Raw genomic sequence first — 17,169 nt, 5'->3', positions numbered from 1 at the left:
CAGCAGACAATACTCTTCAGCACACGAGCGGATCCCCTCAACAGCCTGGGAGACTGGAAAGACGTCCACTTCTCCACAGCTGCATATCCGAGCCATCTCCAGTCTGTATCAGGAAATCTTTTCTACCATTTCGACACTTAACAGTGGAAAAGCCTCAGCCTGATTGGTGTGTCATTTACTTATGACTGACTTGTATTTTTTTGGATTTTTAAAGCTGGGGTTTTTGAGGAGGTTTAGATGGTCACTTGGATGAAATCCATCTTCAATCGTACTTCCGTGTGGTATCAAATTGACTCTACCTGACCCAGCTGAGTAAGGCAACACCAAACCAGGAGAGTAATATTGTGCCGGTGACAAGCTGGATCTTCTTCATTTTTACATGCAAGGGGGAACAGAATCCTTGGTCCTTACAGTGATAAAAGACTTTGGCTCTCCAGGCACCTTGGTGAGCGAGTTCTCCACAGCTGACTTGTGACAAACAATAGCGCTGGTCTGATTCTTAATAATTCATTACATCGAAGAAGAGGGAGAAAGTTGGCATGGTAAAGAACTGAAGGAGAACTCCAGCAAGGGAGCATATGAATAGCTGCTGCACAGGATTTGGACATAAGTGTTAAATCTTCTGAAGGAGCTTCCTGAAGGGTGAACAGGGCAGAGAGTAAGTGTAACCTGGAGGAAGGAGTGAAGAGGAATCGAACAAGTAGCACTAACAGGACCAGCAGCAGGAGAAAAAGTGTCGTCCCGGTTGTGGCCAGACGGGTGGTACAGAGACAGCAGCATCATGGTGAATACAGGTATGCAGCTGATCAGCTTCACCTGCGCTGTTACCGGCTGGGTGATGGCTATCGCAGTGACCGCGCTGCCCCAGTGGAAGGTCACGGCTTTCATCGGGCCTAACATCCTGACCTCGGAGATCGTGTGGCAGGGCATCTGGATGAACTGCATCTACCAGACCACTGGGCACATGCAATGCAAGACTTATGACTCGTTGCTAGCGCTGCCGCCAGACATCCAGGCGGCCCGTGCCCTCATGTGCGTGGCTATTTTTCTGGGCTGGCTGTCCTGCACGGTGTCCTGTTGCGGAATGAAGTGCACCACTTGCGCCGGGGATGATCGCCATGCCAAGGCTGGCATAGCGCTGTCCGGCGGGGTGCTCTTCATCCTAACAGGCCTATGTGTACTCATCCCCGTGTCCTGGACAGCCAACACAGTGGTGCAGGACTTCTATAACCCCAACGTTCCCGTTCAGAAGAAGCGAGAGTTGGGCCAAGCCATCTACCTGGGCTGGGCGGCTGCCGTCATTCTCATCATCAGCGGCATCGTTCTGAGCACCACCTGCTCCTACATCGAGAAGGGACACTACAGACGCGGCTACATGGGCCGCAGCTTTGCTAATTCCAGGCCGTCCCCACTGGATCCCCCGAAACCCATCACCACCAACAGCGTGCCACTTAAGGAGTACGTCTAAGGTGGAAGGCGAGCGATAGCAATTGTATAAGACTTAAACGGAGATTGTAGAGGCGCCAGGGTGAGTTATGTAAAAAAAAATACACATGAATGGATGCTCTCAGTTTGGAGAGACAGCTTGAATGATTCTCCTGCAGTGTTTTAGAGTTGTAGCTTTGAATATTTGTACTGTTTTTCTACTATTCACTACTCATGGGGGTGTACAGTCATACCTGAACTACAGTATTCCTGAGTAATTTATTAGATTCATTGTTGATGGTTATTTATTTATTTATTAGATTAATTATTGTTGGTGATGTTTCTGAAGGAAAAATTCCTACACTTTGCCTCTGCACATTTTTGCATTTTGAAATAATTCCAGTGTTTGTGAAATGTGTGCTTCTGAAATAAAATGAAATGATCTGAAACCACAATGGATTTGTTTCTCATTCCTCAACACCTTGTACATGAGATAAACAAAAAACACTGTCACGTGTCCTATTATTCCATTGCTTTTCAAGCAAAGCAGTCAAACTATTTATCATATAACCCTGCTTTCTCTTCAAAAAAATTCTTCATTCATTAAAAATATTGAGAAGTGTGTGTTAATGACATGAGCTGGGATTAAAAGGTCCTCGACATCAAAACAAATAATTTATTAAAATCACTAAAAATTCATGAAGAAAAAGAACAACGTCAGTGATTCTGTGTACATCCAGAAAAACAGAACTAGATCGAGGATGCTGTGAGGCTCCTGTTGGGAATTTTTCACAAGAAGAAACTATATTATTCCTGTAAACTACCAACAGCGGTTGTAATAGGAGAGGATAAGCACCAGGCGATATACGTCACAACTTTGGGTTACAGAGTTTCTCTCTGGTCATTACGGCTCAGAGTGACTTCTGAAGATGAGAAGAAATCCCCAGATGGAGGCACTTCTTAATCAGATTCCATGAAGAAGGACACTTGAAGGAGTGCACCTAAATCAACAATAATGAGAAATGTTTAATAGCATATTAAGCACGATTCATTATGTAAATTACTATGTAAACATTTAACTGAAAATAAGCCAGTTTCATCGTCAGATGAATTACCTGAAATTTGTTCCTCTCCTTTGTGTGAATATAAAGATGTCCATGTCTTCGTTACAGTCTCTATAAGAGCAAGATCATCAGGCTTCAGCTGCTGGAGCAGGTTCCTCCTCTGGATGTATCTGAACAGAAGGAGCTAAGGACCACCACCCAGGCTTCATGTCTAATACATTTATCATCTCCACCTTCCAGAACATGCTGTCAGTTCTTTACAAACAACAGTCCGTACATTAAACAGTGGCTTCTGGAGGCCTCCTTTACTCTCCAATCCTATCTGCAAATCCTGATTTCTACACAGTCACCTACTCTGTATGTGCTTGAATCCTCTACAGTAATTCTTGACAAAGGAATCCTGATTTATCCAGTATTATACACCATGTACATTTGAAATATGGGTGCAATTCAAATGTAGTATTGATTATAGTGACCCAGCATAACAATTGTTGTTCTTTCAGCTGCTCCCTGTTCAGGGTCACCAGAGCAGATCATTTGGTCCACGTTTCAGTTTGGCACAGGTTTTATGCCAGATGCCCTTCCTTTTATCCGGGCTTGGGACCGGCACTGAGAGTTAACTCTTCAGTGGCTGGGGTCAGCTCTCTGCCCAGGAATCGAACCCGGGTCACGGCAATGAGAGCACGGGATCCTCCGGCTGGACCACCATGAGGCTATATGTGATCCCGCATAGCAATATTAATCCAAATATGATAAACAGGCAGGTGGCTTGGAGACCTGGGTCGATGCATTAAACTACGGGTCAAACTTTTTTGCAACAAGAAATCTCTTTAACTCACTCACTCTTCTTATCCTGGTCAGTGAATACAGAGCTTATCCCGGGACCAGTAGGTGTGAGGCAGAAATAAATACAGCCTGGATGGGATGCCAGGGCACCATGGACACACATTCATTCATACACTAATTTTTTGTGTGTGAGAAAACTAGAGAACCTGGAAAGAACTGACAGGAACAAAGATGACATAAAGAGAAAATCCACTTGAGCTCAGGATATGAACCCTATTCCATGAACTTTGTAATAAATTGCTCAGTACAGATTTACTTTATGAACATAATTAACTATTCAAATCCTCCTTCATCTTCAGTAACTGCTGGTGGCTGCAGAGGATCTGAAGCCTAATCCCAGAAACACTAGGCATCTGTACATATAGCTATTTATTCTTGAACTTTCCATTCCCAGAACATATTAAGTCTATTATATTATTATTGATAAGCCTGTTATTGAGTTACCAAACGTGACCAATGGCTAATTCGGTATGTTTATATAATCATGATGTGCTTTTAATACTGACTTTTCAGTAGAAAGTAAAGAGCTTGAGGTAATAGAAGTAGTTAAGAGTGTCAGTTCTGGGATACTGTATCCGATAGAAGCGTTCCGCATCCTGTAGCCACTCCAGCATGTCAGCGATTGATGGTGAGAGAGCAGATCTGGCCACACATGTGCTGATAGGAAGTGAATCTGAGTTTTGTTCATACATCTGGAAAACTGCAGACACCTGCTTAGAGACGGAATCTCGTACTGAGCCAAGAGCATCCCTGTCAAAAGACCAAGGTTTCAAGGTGAGATAGATAGATACATACACCCCTCCAAATCATTGAATTCAGGTGTTGTTTTTCAGGGGTTGGGCTCGGCCCCTTAGTTCCAGTGAAAGGAACTCTTAATGTTTCAGCATACCAAGACATTTTCATGCTCCCAACTTTGTGGGAACAGTTTGGGGATGGCTCCTTCCTGTTCCAACATGACTGCACACCAGTGCACAAAGCAAGGAACACTTACAAGATGAATCAGAGTGGAGACTGCGAGCCAGGCCAACACTGGGATGTCTGCCTTTACATGCACATGAATTTAATATGGAGTTGTCCCACCCTTTGCAGTTATAACAGCTTCAGCTCTTCTTGGAAGGCTTTCCACAAGGTTTAGGAGCGTGTTTATGGGAATTTTTGACCATTCCTCTAGAAGCGCAGTTGTGAGGTCAGGCACTGATGATGGACGAGAAGGTCTGGCTCACAGTCTCCAATCTCTAATTCATCCCAAAGGTGTTCTATCAGGTTGAGGTCAGGACTCTGTGAAGTTCCTCCACACCAAACTCACTCATCCATGTCTTTATGGACCTTGCTTTGTGCACTGGTGTGCGGTCATGTTTGGAACAGGAAGGGGTCATCCCCAAACTGTTCCCACAAAGTTGGCAGCATGAAATTGTCCAAAATGTCTTGAAGTATGAAGCTGAAGCATTAAGAGTTCCTTTCACTGGAACTAAGGGGCCGAGCCTAACACCTGAAAACCAACACCTGAATTTCAATGATTTGGAGGGGTGTCCCAAAACTTTGGCAATATAGGATGGAAGGATGGATGGATGGATAGATAAAGACCACTCACACTTTCTCACTTAATTCCCCCAGGACTGTGTCTACAGCATTCAGGAGTTTGTGCTGCAGGCGCTCTGGTAGGTTTGGGAAAGTACAGAGAGGAGTGTTTGCTATTTCCACGCTCTTCAGCGCCCTCAGCTGTTCTGCCAGGTTCCTCAAGGAACTCACTAAAGGTGTACATTCTTCAAGCACTCCTTTCCAAACAGTCTGATTCTCCTTTAAACTCTGAAAGCATTTTCTAAGTTCTTGGCGCAGCTGTAATACCGCTGGCTGAGACATGACACACTTACAACAAAAACACACAAATAACTAGTAAGTGATTAAACAGCTGCAACCCTGATCTTCATTTCTGCATCACTAACACAGCTATTACTGTTAATTCATGTATACGTTAATGAGCTACATTATATAAATAAGCGAGAATCTATAATTCACTACCTTTATCTATTTACTTCGCATCAGCACGCGTGTGCCCATGTAGTATTTCCTATTATTGCGCCCTACGCCGCAAAACCCACCAATCCAAAACGAGCATCTGAAGCGTCTTGCAATAAGCTCTACCGTGATTGGTCAATCTGTGGTTGCGCTCATGAATCGGTGTCTGAATCAGAATCAAATGGCTGTTCGACACCTAAAATGTTCCAATCGATTCTTCTTTTAATTGGGTACGATTGAGTCAATTTTGTGAGTCAGTTCAACACAATTCATTTAGAGCAAACTTCACTCATAGCTAACATTTTACAGATGTCAGACATGAGCGCTCCATATATATTGGCTTTTAAGAATTAACGTGTGTTTGCGAAAACAAATCTGTTCGTTTAGCTGGCGTTTAGCTCGACTCTTTAAAGAGTCGAATCTTTTTTTGGACCGAACGTAACGCCCCGTACGAATGACGTAACACTAAAAGCTGGTCGCTTATTGGTTGATATAGTCCGGCGATTAAATTTGAAAAGCCTATTGCCAATTGCTGTACTGTCGGGATAGCTCGAGAAGCAACAGGAACAGGATTAAAACGAGTAAATAAACTTAAACAGGTAATGGAGGAAAAAATTAACAGTGTTAGAATGTTGATGATTGTTAATTTATACATTATACATGTCTAAATAGGATGATTTGAGGCGAAATCTGTAGAGCTTATTGTCTTGCTAGCAACAACAACACTCGAGCTAACGGGCTGTAACCATCTTCACTCTTCCAGGATCAAAATGGCGCCGAGAAAAAGAACCACTAATACTAAGAGCAAAAAGAACCCCAAGATGCCCAAACTGGAAGCTTTTCTTCTAGACTTTGATGATGAAGGTGAGTTCATTGACATCCCTCATAGGAAAGCGTTAGGGACACTATATTGCCAAAAGTTTTGGGACACCCTTCCAAATCATTGAATTCAGGTGTTGTTTTTCAGCGGTTGGGCTCGGCCCCTTAGTTCCAGTGAAAGGAACTCTTAATGTTTCAGCATACCAAGACATTTTGGACAATTTCATGCTCACAACTTTATGGGAACAGTTTGGGGATGACCCCTTCCTGTTCCAACATGACTGCACACCAGTGCACAAAGCAAGGTCCATAAAGACATGGATGAGAGAGTTTGGTGTGGAGGAACTTCACAGAGTCCTGACCTCAACCTGATAGAACACCACTGGGATGAATTAGAGCGGAGACTGCGAACCAGGCCTTCTCGTCCAACATCAGTGCCTGACCTCACAACTGTGCTTCTAGAGGAACGGTCAGAAATTTCAGAAAATCCATAACACTCTCCTAAACCTTGCAGAAATTCTTCCCAGAAGAGTTGAAGCTGTTATAGCTGCAAATAGTGGGCCAACTCCATATTACATTCATGTGCATGTAAAGGCAGACGTCCCAGTTTTGGTCTGGCTCGCAGTCTCCGCTCTAATTCATCCCAAAGGTCTTCTATTGGGTTGTGGTCAGGACTCTGTGTGCAGGTCGGTCAAGTTCCTCCACACCATACTCACTCATCCATGTCTTTATGGACCTTGCTTTGTGCACTGGTGTGCAGTCATGTTGGAACAGGAAGGGGTCATCCCCAAACTGTTCACACAATGTTGGGAGCATGAAATTGTCCAAAATGTCTTGGTATGCTGAAGCATTAAGAGTTCCTTTCACTGGAACTAAGGGGCCGAGCCCAACCCCTGAATCCAATTTGATTTGGAGGGGTGTCCCAAAACTTTTGCCAATATAGTGTAACTAGCAATCTTTTGTAACAGTTTTCCATCCGTGCCAAAATCCATCTTTATTTCCCCTCCTGCACAGTAAATACAATTGTAAAGAGGTTGAATGAAAGGACCAACAACCTTCTAAAAGATGCAGACAACCTGTACAACATGACCCTCATCAAGCTTCCCATGGCAGTGCGACAGATGAACTGGGTTCAGTATTGTGGTAAGTGTCTAATGTCTTGCTGTTTCTTTCCTCCTTGTTTATTCAGTGCACTGACTTTGTTACATGAATGTGTTTCCTCCATCTGCTTATTAGGTTCTGAAAAGCCACAGACACCAGTGGATGAATCAAAGGTAAGTGCTTAATGTTTAAGCTTCTCTACCTGCAGGCCTGGGATGGGGACTCGTAGGAGATTTGTACCAATCTGTTATTCAGAATGTATATCTACGGATCTAAGTTTGAGTTCTGTAATGATAAATAAAACTCACATTATTATTATTATTATTATTATTATTATTATTATTATTATTATAAAATTTGATATCCATTTTATTGAGTGTCTTGAGCCCATTTTTCAGCTGACCACAGCTACGTGGCATGCAATATGCTCTCAAGTTAATCAGAGTGGCCTTTATACCCGACACTGGCAGTGTTCAGTTCACTGGCAGTGTTCACTAGTACGCTAGTATGGATCAAGGTTCTTTATTTGTCGTATACATATTTACATACACCGATCAGACATAACATTATGATCACTGACAGGTGAAGTGAATAACACTGATGATCTCCTCATCATGGCACCTGTTAGTGGGTGGGATATATTAGACAGGCAGTGAACATTTTGTCCTCAAAGTTGATGTGTTAGAAGCAGGAAAAATGGGCAAGTATATGGGCAAGGGACAAATTGTGATGGCTAGACCACTGGATCAGAGCATCTCCAAAACTGCAGCTCTTGTGGGGTGTTCCCGGTCTGCAGTGGTCAGTATCTATCAAAAATGGTCCAAGGAAGGAACAATGGTGAACCAGTGACGGGGTCATGGGCGGCCAAGGCTCACTGATGCACGTGGGGAGTGAAGGCTGGCCCGTGTGATCCGATCCAACAGACGAGCTACTGTTGCTCAGATTGCTGAAGAAGTTAATGCTGGTTCTGATAGAAAGGTGTCAGAATACACAGTACATCGCAATTTGTTGCATATGAGGCTGCATAGCCACAGACCAGTCATGGAGGCCTATGCTGGCTCCTGCGCACCACAGAAAGCTCCAACAATGGGCCAGATACCACAGCACACCTTCAGGGATCTAGTGGAGTCCATGCCTTGAAGGGTTGGGGCTGTTTTGGCAGCAAAAGGGGGACCAACACAATATTACACAGGTGGTCATAATGTTATGGCTGATCGGTGTAATGTGGTGAAATGGCTTTACTCAGTTACTCTTCCCCACAGGAAATCAACAATCCAAGATATTAAAATGATACAATGGTGTTAATGCTATATATTGTAGTGTATGCCTTAATATGCATGTTTATATTATTCCCAGATACCTGCACATTACATTTTTTAAATGGGGTCAAAAACTGGCCTGAATATTTGAGAAACATGATCAGTTTTGAATTGTTTCTTTTCTGTCTAAATCTTTTGCAGCAGAAGGAGGAAGCTGCACAGGTGGAGCTCACCATCGCTCAGGATCATACAATTCCACCCAAATCTGCCAAAAAAGGTGGGTTTTTAAAAAAAATTTAGTTTTATTAAAATATTCCTCCTACCTCTTCTGTTCTCACTGTTTGTATGCTGATATTAATCATATTTGGGCTTCTTTTGTCCATATTTGTAGCTTCGAACAGTGTAATTTCTGAGGATGAAGAGAATGTTGTGCCCAAGACTACTAAAAAGGTCAGTGCAGAAACAGCAACACATCACCTGCAGACACTACAGAGTTCTCCTTCCTTACTGCTGGCTCTGTACACATGATCAGTGCTCAGTCATTTAGTTACATTTCTTATATTTTATTACTTGCAGAAGGGAAGACCAAAGAAAGCACCATCAACTACCAAGAAGGCCAGAGCTCTCTCTGTGAGCAAGCAGAATGGCACTATTAGAAAGTAAGTGCTGTTCACTAATGTATTTGATTTGTTTACTTGTTTGTACAAACATATTCACTGGTCACATTAATAGGAACATTTTAATATAACCCGTTCATTTGATTATCCAGTCAGCCAATCATTTGCCTGCAGGAGAGTGTATAGCATCATGTAGTAACAGATCAAGCGCTTTACATTTTAAGTGAATATCAGAAATGAGAAGTGCTTGAGACCCACCTTTGCATGGTTGTTGGTGTCACACAGGCTTGCTTGGAGTATTTCAGAAGTTTTACTTTCCACACAGTAGTCCGAGTTTACTTAGAGTGGAGCAAGGTACATTCAGTGAGCAGTAATTCTTGACACCTTATTGATAAGAGAGGTCAGAGAATGGCCAGATTGGTTCAGGCTGTCTGGAAGGCCATGCTAACACAATTACCAACCCTTTACAGCCATGATGGTCAGGAAAAGCATCTCAGAATTTTACACGCAGGTTCCACTCTTGTTAGCCAAGAACAAAAATCGCAGGCTACAATAAATACAGGCTCACAGACACTGGGAAGAATGGGGAACAACAGGGGAAAGTTTATTTACGATTTTAAGATGGGTAATTGAATGAATGTTCAGATGTACCTAATAAAGTGGTCAGTGTATCTAAAGTATCTTTTTATTTTGTGTTAAGATCCACCAGAAAGCAGCTGGTCACCCCAGCCAGAAGTTTCTTGGACTCCTCGATCATAGGCCCAACTCCATTGGTCACGCCCCGCTTTGACTCCAGGTAATTTCACACGTTAGACACTCTGTCCCTCGGGATGGAGCCTGACCTTTGCTTGAGGTTTAATGTGAATTGCTTTTTATTACTCTGGGATAAATGGGCTTCTGACATACTGTGGTGAATTTTTATTTCTTTAAGTAATAATGCAGTGTGCTGTTAAATAATCAAGGACACATTGGTGTGTTCAGTGAGGAGTTAGCACCCTGGTGTGGATTATTTTCCTATAACATCTCCCATCATGTTTTATTCTGTTTATACCACAGCAGTTTGCCCATTTTTAAAATTGATAAGTGTTATGCTTTTTAAAATCCATCAGGCATAGCATTATGATCACTGACAGGTGAAGTGAATAAGACTGATGATCTCATCATGGCACCTGTTAGTGGGTGGGATATATTAGGCAGCAGGTGAACATTATGTCCTCAAAGTTGATGTGTTAGAAGCAGGAAAAATGGACAAGTGTAAGGATTTGAGCGAGTTTGACGAAGGCCCAAATTGTGATGGCTAGACGACTGGATCAGAGCATCTCCAAAACTGCAGCTCTTGTGGGGTGTTCCCGGTCTGCAGTGGTCAGTATCTATCAAAAGTGGTCCAGGGAAGGAACAGTGGTGAACCGGTGACAGGGTCATGGGCAGTCAAGGCTCATTGATGCGTGTGGAGTGAAGGTTGGCCCGTGTGATCCGATCCGACAGACGAGCTACTGTTGCTCAAATTGCTGAAGTAGTTAATGCTGGTTCTGATAGAAAGGTGTCAGAATACACAGTGCAGGACGGGTCAGGGCTGTTTTGGCAGCAAAAGGGGGACCAACACAATATTAAGCAATATTGATCTGTGTATATTTACATTCTTGGATGTGGAACACGCACTGTACAAGTTAGTTCCTGTTATCTTGCTTTATAGCAGTTAGAAATATTAATTCTAACAGTCTCTTTTTCCCCTTCCCCTTTCTCTTTATGTTAATAAGACAAAAATGAGTTTGACACAAAAGGGATAAGTGCAAAGCTCTTTTCCTGATATGATGAATAAATTCATCTTACAGAATCTCTAGCATAATTAGTTTGTAGGATTATGTAGGAAAGTTTAGTCATGCATATTTTTTAATGATTATTTGTACAAGAAAGACAATCAACTATTACACCTTTTAAATAATATTTTAATGTTTATTTTTGGAGTTGATTTAAATGGTGCATCCTCAGTGCAGGTCCCCGTGACTGAGCTGTTACTGTAGAGCTGATGGCGTGGTAGAACAAGATTAATATAAACCTGTGATTTGCCTTGAACCCACAACTAGTGTCAGATCGGCTGTTCTAGAAAGTTAAACACCACCTAGAGCTGTGCAGTGATGTAAAAATGATTCTCACATCCTGACCAATCAGATGTGAGAATTCAGTCATGAATCTGAGGTTTGTAATGTACATTGGTTTGTGTAATAAAATTAAGCAGTATATCTATGATTTTCCATTTTAGTCGTTTTCATGTCACCACAATTTTAAGACTGAATTATTAATCTCTCTCCAGGTTGCCCAAGACCCCAGCAGTACGAGTTCCTCGTCACAGAGAGAAGGTGTACAGCATCTCTGTGAATGGCTCTCCCATCTCTGGAGGCTCGGAGGATATCGTCATCAATGTCCCTCTGGGCAACGGAGAGGTTTGTGGGGTTTTTTTTTTTCCCCCCACCCACTATAAAGCAAAAACCCCACAATGAGATAAAACAGGAAGTATTGTTTTCTGGAAAGGGAAGTTAAATGAACATAAAGGCTTTTTGTTTCATAATTAGTGTGGGGGGGGGTGTTATTCCATAATGAAACCAAAAGGTGATGGCAGCAATTTGTTTTTTCAGTGCATTCAGCTGCTGGCCAGCGAGATGGATTCTGTTGACCTGCGGCAGCTGGATGAGAGAGCCATCCACAGTATCAGGCAGCTACAGGTATACCGTCATCATGTGAGGTTATAATATTACACAGTTCCACTTAGCAGACATTATATGAAAGTAAACATTTTCTTATTTTATTTGTAGAACCGACTCACGGCTCTCTGTGGAACCTCAGAGTGAAGACACTGCATCGGATCGTCTTTTTCAGAGCACTCTGTATTTTCATGCTTTATTTCTGTTTATACTGTTGCTTCTCTAATTCTCAATGTTGTTGGATTTCATTTTTCTTTCTTTCTTTTTAGCTGTGGTTTTTTTATTTTTTTGAAAAAATTCCTCTCCCTCTCTTTTTTCTGTTGTATGTTGTCATGGGCATTTTCTCACTGTACATCTAGCCATAGTCTATTCAGTTATGCGTTTCATTTTGTAAATATGATCCAAAATGAGCTGTTTTAGCTTTTTTTTTTTTTAAGTCAAAATCATTTTCATTATATTTATCTGTAATTCTGCTACTTTTCTTGAGGAGCAGAAGTACCCCGGATGTGTCACAGAAGCTAGGATAACGTGTATAATGGCATTATCATCATCACTTCAACCCTGTATCTGTGTGGAGAACATCCAGCTACATGAACATGTGTGTAATGTATGTATAAAAGTGCAATTCCAGCATATAAAACAGCATTTTATAGCATTTTTGGTATTGGTGTTACATTCTTAGCTCTAAGCATGGCATCTAAATACCTCTCTGTAAGATTAAATATGAATTTTAGATTTTTACATGGATTTAATCTCGCTTGCTAAATAGATAAACAAACCATCACTGTGGTAAAATACTCTTAAACTTAACTTAAAAAAGGTACATCGAACATCTATCGCATTTAAGTGCATGGCATAAATACATACATAAATACAGTGGTGTTAAGGTTGACAGGTGGTTCCTGAAGCAGTCGCTCTGACCCAGTCTGCAGAGGTTCCTCCTAAACATATCACCATGTCATGGAGGAGACCTGTGATCTCGGGTAGCTCTTTAGCACACGAGGCTTCTGCAGGGCCGAAGAGAATCACAAATCACGTGTAAATACACAACAGGATACGGAATGACTCAGAAAGGACACACTCTAATTTTACTTACCATTCACAGACCTTTTTCTAAGGGCAGGCTTGGGGACATCGTAGATGTTTTCGGTTGTTTCTGAAACAAGATCAAAGTGATTAGGGATTGTGAGGGAGTCGTGTAGATCGGTTGAGTGAGGGAGGAGGAAGTGAGTGAGTGAATGAGGGAGGGGTGAGTAAATGAATTTGGGAGGAAAGGAAGGGGTGAGTGAATGAGAGAGGGGTGATTGAATTTGGAAGTGAATGAGGGATGGGTGAGTGATTGAATTTGGGAGGGAGGGGTGATTGAATTTTTGAGGGAGGCAGGGAAAGGTGAGTGAATGAATTTCGGTGGGTGGGAGGGCGGGAGAAGGGTTGAGTAAATGAATTTGGGAGGGAGGGAGGGGTAAGTGAATGAACGTGAATGAGGGGGGGTAAGTGAATCAATTTTGGTGGGTGGGAGGGAAGGAGAAGGGTTGAGTAAATGAATTTGGGAGGGAGGGAGGGAGGGGTAAGTGAATGAAAGTGAATGAGGGGGGAAGTGAATGAAGTTCGGTGGGTGGGAGGGCAGGAGAAGGGTTGAGTAAATGAATTTGGGAGGGAGGGAGGGGTGAGTGAATGAGAGTGAATGAATTTTGGTGGGTGGGAGGGCGGGAGAAGGGTTGAGTAAATGAATTTGGGAGGGAGGGGTGAGTGAATGAAAATGAATAAGGGAGAGGTGAGTGAATGAGGGAGGGGTAAGTGAATGAATTTCTGAGTGGGAGGGCGGAAGAAGGGTTGAGTAAATTAGTTTGAGAGTGAATGAGGGAGGACTGACTGAATGAATTTGGGAGTGAATGAGGGAGGGGTGAGTGAATGAGGGTGAATGAGGGAGGACTGACTGTATGAATTCGGGAGTGAATGAGGGAGGGGTGACTGAATTTGAGAGTGAATGAGGGAGGGGTGAGTGAATGAATTTGAGAGTGAATGAGGGAAGGGTTGAGTGAATTTAGGAGTAAATGATGGAGGGGTTGAGTGAGGGAAGCAGGGAGTGGTGAGTGAGTTTATAAGTGTATGATGGGAGAGTGAGAGATGAAGTGAACACGTACCTGGTTCTCGCTCACTGAGTCGCCGGTTTGATGGAGGTGTGTCATAAATGGGTTCCTCCTTAGTATGTAAGGCTGCAAATACATTATACTGCTTACAAACAATAGTAATGACATTTTCCAGAATAAAGTACTGAGAGAAAATGTTTGTTTTATTGTTCGTCAATTCATATCTGTTAAATATCGTTTTAATGAACATCAGCCTAAGTGGAGATTTCATCCTCGGCTTTGAGGGGAACCTTGCTGCTTTGTAATGGAAGTTTTTGTCACCCAGAATCTTTTCATTCTTCATTTATTCCAGTTTAGTTTTGCACTGGCGCTGCACCCAACGGCTGTAAGAATTGAAAGATCCTATGGCCAAATGTTTGTAGATGCCACACCCATCAAACCCATATGTACTTTCAACACCCCTTTCAAAATGTATTTCCTCTTTTGCTGTTATAATGTGCTCTTGTCTTCTGTCATGTTGGAGCGTGGCTGTGGGGATGAGTGACCATTCAGCTACAAGAGCATGAGTGAGACCAGACACTGATGCTGGAAGAGTGAGGAGGTCTGGGGTTCAGTCGGTGTTCCAGTTCATCCCAAAGGTGTTCAGTGGAATCAGGGCTCAAGTGCAGGACACTCCAGTTCTTCCACTTCAACCTTCTCAAACCATGTCTTCATGGAGCTCTTTGTTTTGTGTACAGGGGCTAGAATAGTGTTTGGGCTGGTCAGCTTTTGTAATGCTACAGAGTTGACATTTGCAATACATCTGTACTTTTGGGAAGGACTACATTCCACACGTGCATCATTGTCAGGTATCCACAAACCTTTGGCCATATGCATTAAGTGATATCCCCCATCACATAAGCTCTAGCTTTCAAAGCTAATGTTGCTAGCTAGTAAAGAATGTCACCAAAATATTGCTTCATTGATATTTCTTGGAATCTTGTCTGATCTGCATTAACAGAGAACAAATGTACCAACGTTTGCAAGGTGGCAGGACATCATAATCGTGCTCGAGTTCAGTCTCTTCAGCATCCTGGTTGGTTTCATCCTCTATGCATTGACTGCTCTCAGCGTGAGACAGACCTGAGGACATGAGGGAAATAGAAATACGTTCACAACAGCTGCTGTGTATTCTTTGTAAACTACAGTGATGGACTAGAGTGATTTACAGAATTCCTTTAGTTCAGTTCAGTTCAGTAAAACACACCAACATCAGTGTCAATCGGTGAGGTCGCAGTTAGTATAACAGCAGGGTGATGTCTGGTAGACCACAGATAGGAATTCAGCTCAGCAGAGTGACGTCTCCTGACCAGTCTACCTCTCAACTCTGACTGAGTGATGAACATGTTGCAGGGGCTTGATTTAGTTCTGCCCTTGTTATCTAGGGCAGTCTCACTGTAAACATAAACACACACAAAAAGCATTTTATTTTCATCTGATGGCTATAACTGATATGAATGTGTAACAGCGGTGTGGAGTTAGTGTTACTTGTTAGAGGTCAGCCCTGAGGTGTTACACACACGATGGTTTACTGCTTGCAAAAGCTGGCACATCCACTGCTGTCTGAGATATGCTGATTCTGCAGCCTGTTGGGGAATAATTCAGATGAATTAATTGAATATTTGGTCCATGAATGCATGCATACATCTGTATAACACTGTTTATTGCAGTTTATTCTGTACTTCATCATTACTGTTCTTGTTGATAGATAGATAGATAGATAGATAGATAGATAGATAGATAGATAGATAGATAAAAGGAAAAATAATTTTTTTTTTTTTTTTTAAACTGTATTTTTATTATTTTTATTATGCCGCTCACGTGCCTTTAATTGCCCCTTGGGGACAAATAAAGTTTTTTGAATTGAATTGAATAAAATATTTAAAAACATACATTTTAACATAACTTATTTTTTTAATGTAGATTTTCTTGTAAAATTTGGACATTGACTCAAGCTTATTTTTTAACAAGTCTACATTAATGTAGTGTTTTCAACATTATCCGAAACATTTACTGATTTTATTTTTATTTACCTTTAAGTACTCACTATTTATCATCATGGTGAAGAAATGTTCCTTAGTAAAGGCAATTTTGCTCCTCAGTATTTTACTTATACACTCCTTATATGTACTATGACCAGAAATAAAGCAAAACACACAAGCGATCCCTGTTCCATGTTCAAAACAACAGTCAGTGAAGGTACTTTCCAGTGAACTCACACAGGAGAATATGTTTTGGTTTTTTTTAATACTAGCTGGTAAATGACGATGGACCACATCCTCAAACCCACACAGTAGTGAGCATAGAAGAGCAGCATGGGAACTCACCAGGACTTTCCTCTTCCCGTTTTTCAAAGCGATCTCAAAACTATAGTGCTTTTTTTTAGTCCACATCACCTCACGTACAGACTCGATCTGTTAAACACCAACACAAAATAGTGAGACCGTTGCAAAAGGCCATATCATAATTTAGGTGTGTGAGCAGAACAGCTCAGATTACGAGATATTGGTTATTATGATTGTGTTTGAAAGCCAGGGTGATCGGTCTGACCACACAATGTCTGACCACACAATGTGAGAGGGAGAAGCTGAAATCACACGCTCACCTCAATAAGGTAGTACTGTCCTCTAAGGTCTGACTGTCAAAAAACAAACCAAAAACATTTCAGTGCATTTTCACAATCTGTATTTATTCCTTTAGTTCTAAAAGTTTAAACTGACATCCAACTTGAAATGAAAAGGAAAAAATGACTCCCTTTCTCTACATGGAACTTACTGTAGCTACACTTTATAGATATCAGTATAACTCTGTATAAAGTGCTTGTCTAAATAATCACACACCAAGCTTAAATGAAATGGTAATTCTAAATTGCCCGTGAGTGGTTGTCTGTCTATATATGTGGCCCTGTGATGGACTGGTGACCTGTCCAGGGTGTACCCCTGCCTTTCACCCAATGTGTGCTGGGATAGGCTCCAGCAGACCCCTGTGACCCTGATTAGGAATAAAGCGGGTATAGAAAATGGATGGTTTCATCAGGATTGAATTAAATGTGTACATGTTGACTTCAACAAGATACCCCATGTTAAAAACAGAATATATTTCATGGGTACAAAATTGCACTTTTGTGACACAGTTATATAAGGGAAATTATATAGCCGGTGTCACCCAGATGAGGATGGATCTCGTTCAAGTCT

The 17,169-nt window shown here is 41.9% G+C and overlaps 4 protein-coding genes across 4 annotated transcripts; 2 read left to right on the top strand and 2 right to left on the bottom strand.

Moving 5' to 3' along the window:
* Nucleotides 1-692: 692 nt before the first annotated feature.
* cldn35 (claudin 35) lies at nucleotides 693-1,799 on the top strand. The gene has a single exon (XM_058377243.1). It carries the CDS (start codon nucleotides 782-784, stop codon nucleotides 1,466-1,468), a length of 687 nt encoding a protein of 228 aa, XP_058233226.1. The 5' UTR covers nucleotides 693-781; the 3' UTR covers nucleotides 1,469-1,799.
* A 58-nt stretch (nucleotides 1,800-1,857) lies between these two features.
* airim (AFG2 interacting ribosome maturation factor) lies at nucleotides 1,858-5,413 on the bottom strand. The gene is made up of 4 exons (XM_058377242.1): nucleotides 4,927-5,413; nucleotides 3,906-4,085; nucleotides 2,541-2,659; nucleotides 1,858-2,426 (listed from the first exon to the last, which is right to left on the bottom strand). Exons 1-4 carry the CDS (start codon nucleotides 5,193-5,195, stop codon nucleotides 2,386-2,388), a joined length of 609 nt encoding a protein of 202 aa, XP_058233225.1. The 5' UTR covers nucleotides 5,196-5,413; the 3' UTR covers nucleotides 1,858-2,385.
* A 410-nt stretch (nucleotides 5,414-5,823) lies between these two features.
* On the top strand, nucleotides 5,824-12,468 carry cdca8 (cell division cycle associated 8). Its single transcript, XM_058377775.1, has 11 exons — nucleotides 5,824-5,950; nucleotides 6,115-6,215; nucleotides 7,185-7,313; nucleotides 7,407-7,444; nucleotides 8,732-8,807; nucleotides 8,922-8,980; nucleotides 9,107-9,189; nucleotides 9,848-9,943; nucleotides 11,459-11,588; nucleotides 11,781-11,867; nucleotides 11,958-12,468. The coding sequence occupies exons 2-11, from the start codon at nucleotides 6,122-6,124 to the stop codon at nucleotides 11,991-11,993; spliced, it is 828 nt and encodes a 275-aa protein (XP_058233758.1). The 5' UTR covers nucleotides 5,824-5,950; nucleotides 6,115-6,121; the 3' UTR covers nucleotides 11,994-12,468.
* On the bottom strand, nucleotides 12,209-16,352 carry LOC131345089 (uncharacterized). Its single transcript, XM_058377776.1, has 6 exons — nucleotides 16,303-16,352; nucleotides 15,183-15,561; nucleotides 14,954-15,058; nucleotides 13,991-14,062; nucleotides 12,943-13,002; nucleotides 12,209-12,853 (listed from the first exon to the last, which is right to left on the bottom strand). The coding sequence occupies exons 2-6, from the start codon at nucleotides 15,397-15,399 to the stop codon at nucleotides 12,729-12,731; spliced, it is 579 nt and encodes a 192-aa protein (XP_058233759.1). The 5' UTR covers nucleotides 15,400-15,561; nucleotides 16,303-16,352; the 3' UTR covers nucleotides 12,209-12,728.
* Nucleotides 16,353-17,169: the final 817 nt, after the last annotated feature.

Source organism: Hemibagrus wyckioides, linkage group LG24 (assembly GCF_019097595.1).
Source record: "Hemibagrus wyckioides isolate EC202008001 linkage group LG24, SWU_Hwy_1.0, whole genome shotgun sequence".
Taxonomy (NCBI): domain Eukaryota; kingdom Metazoa; phylum Chordata; class Actinopteri; order Siluriformes; family Bagridae; genus Hemibagrus; species Hemibagrus wyckioides.
The sequence above is the reverse complement of the archived record's forward strand: the minus strand, read 5'-3'. Positions and strand labels throughout refer to the sequence as shown.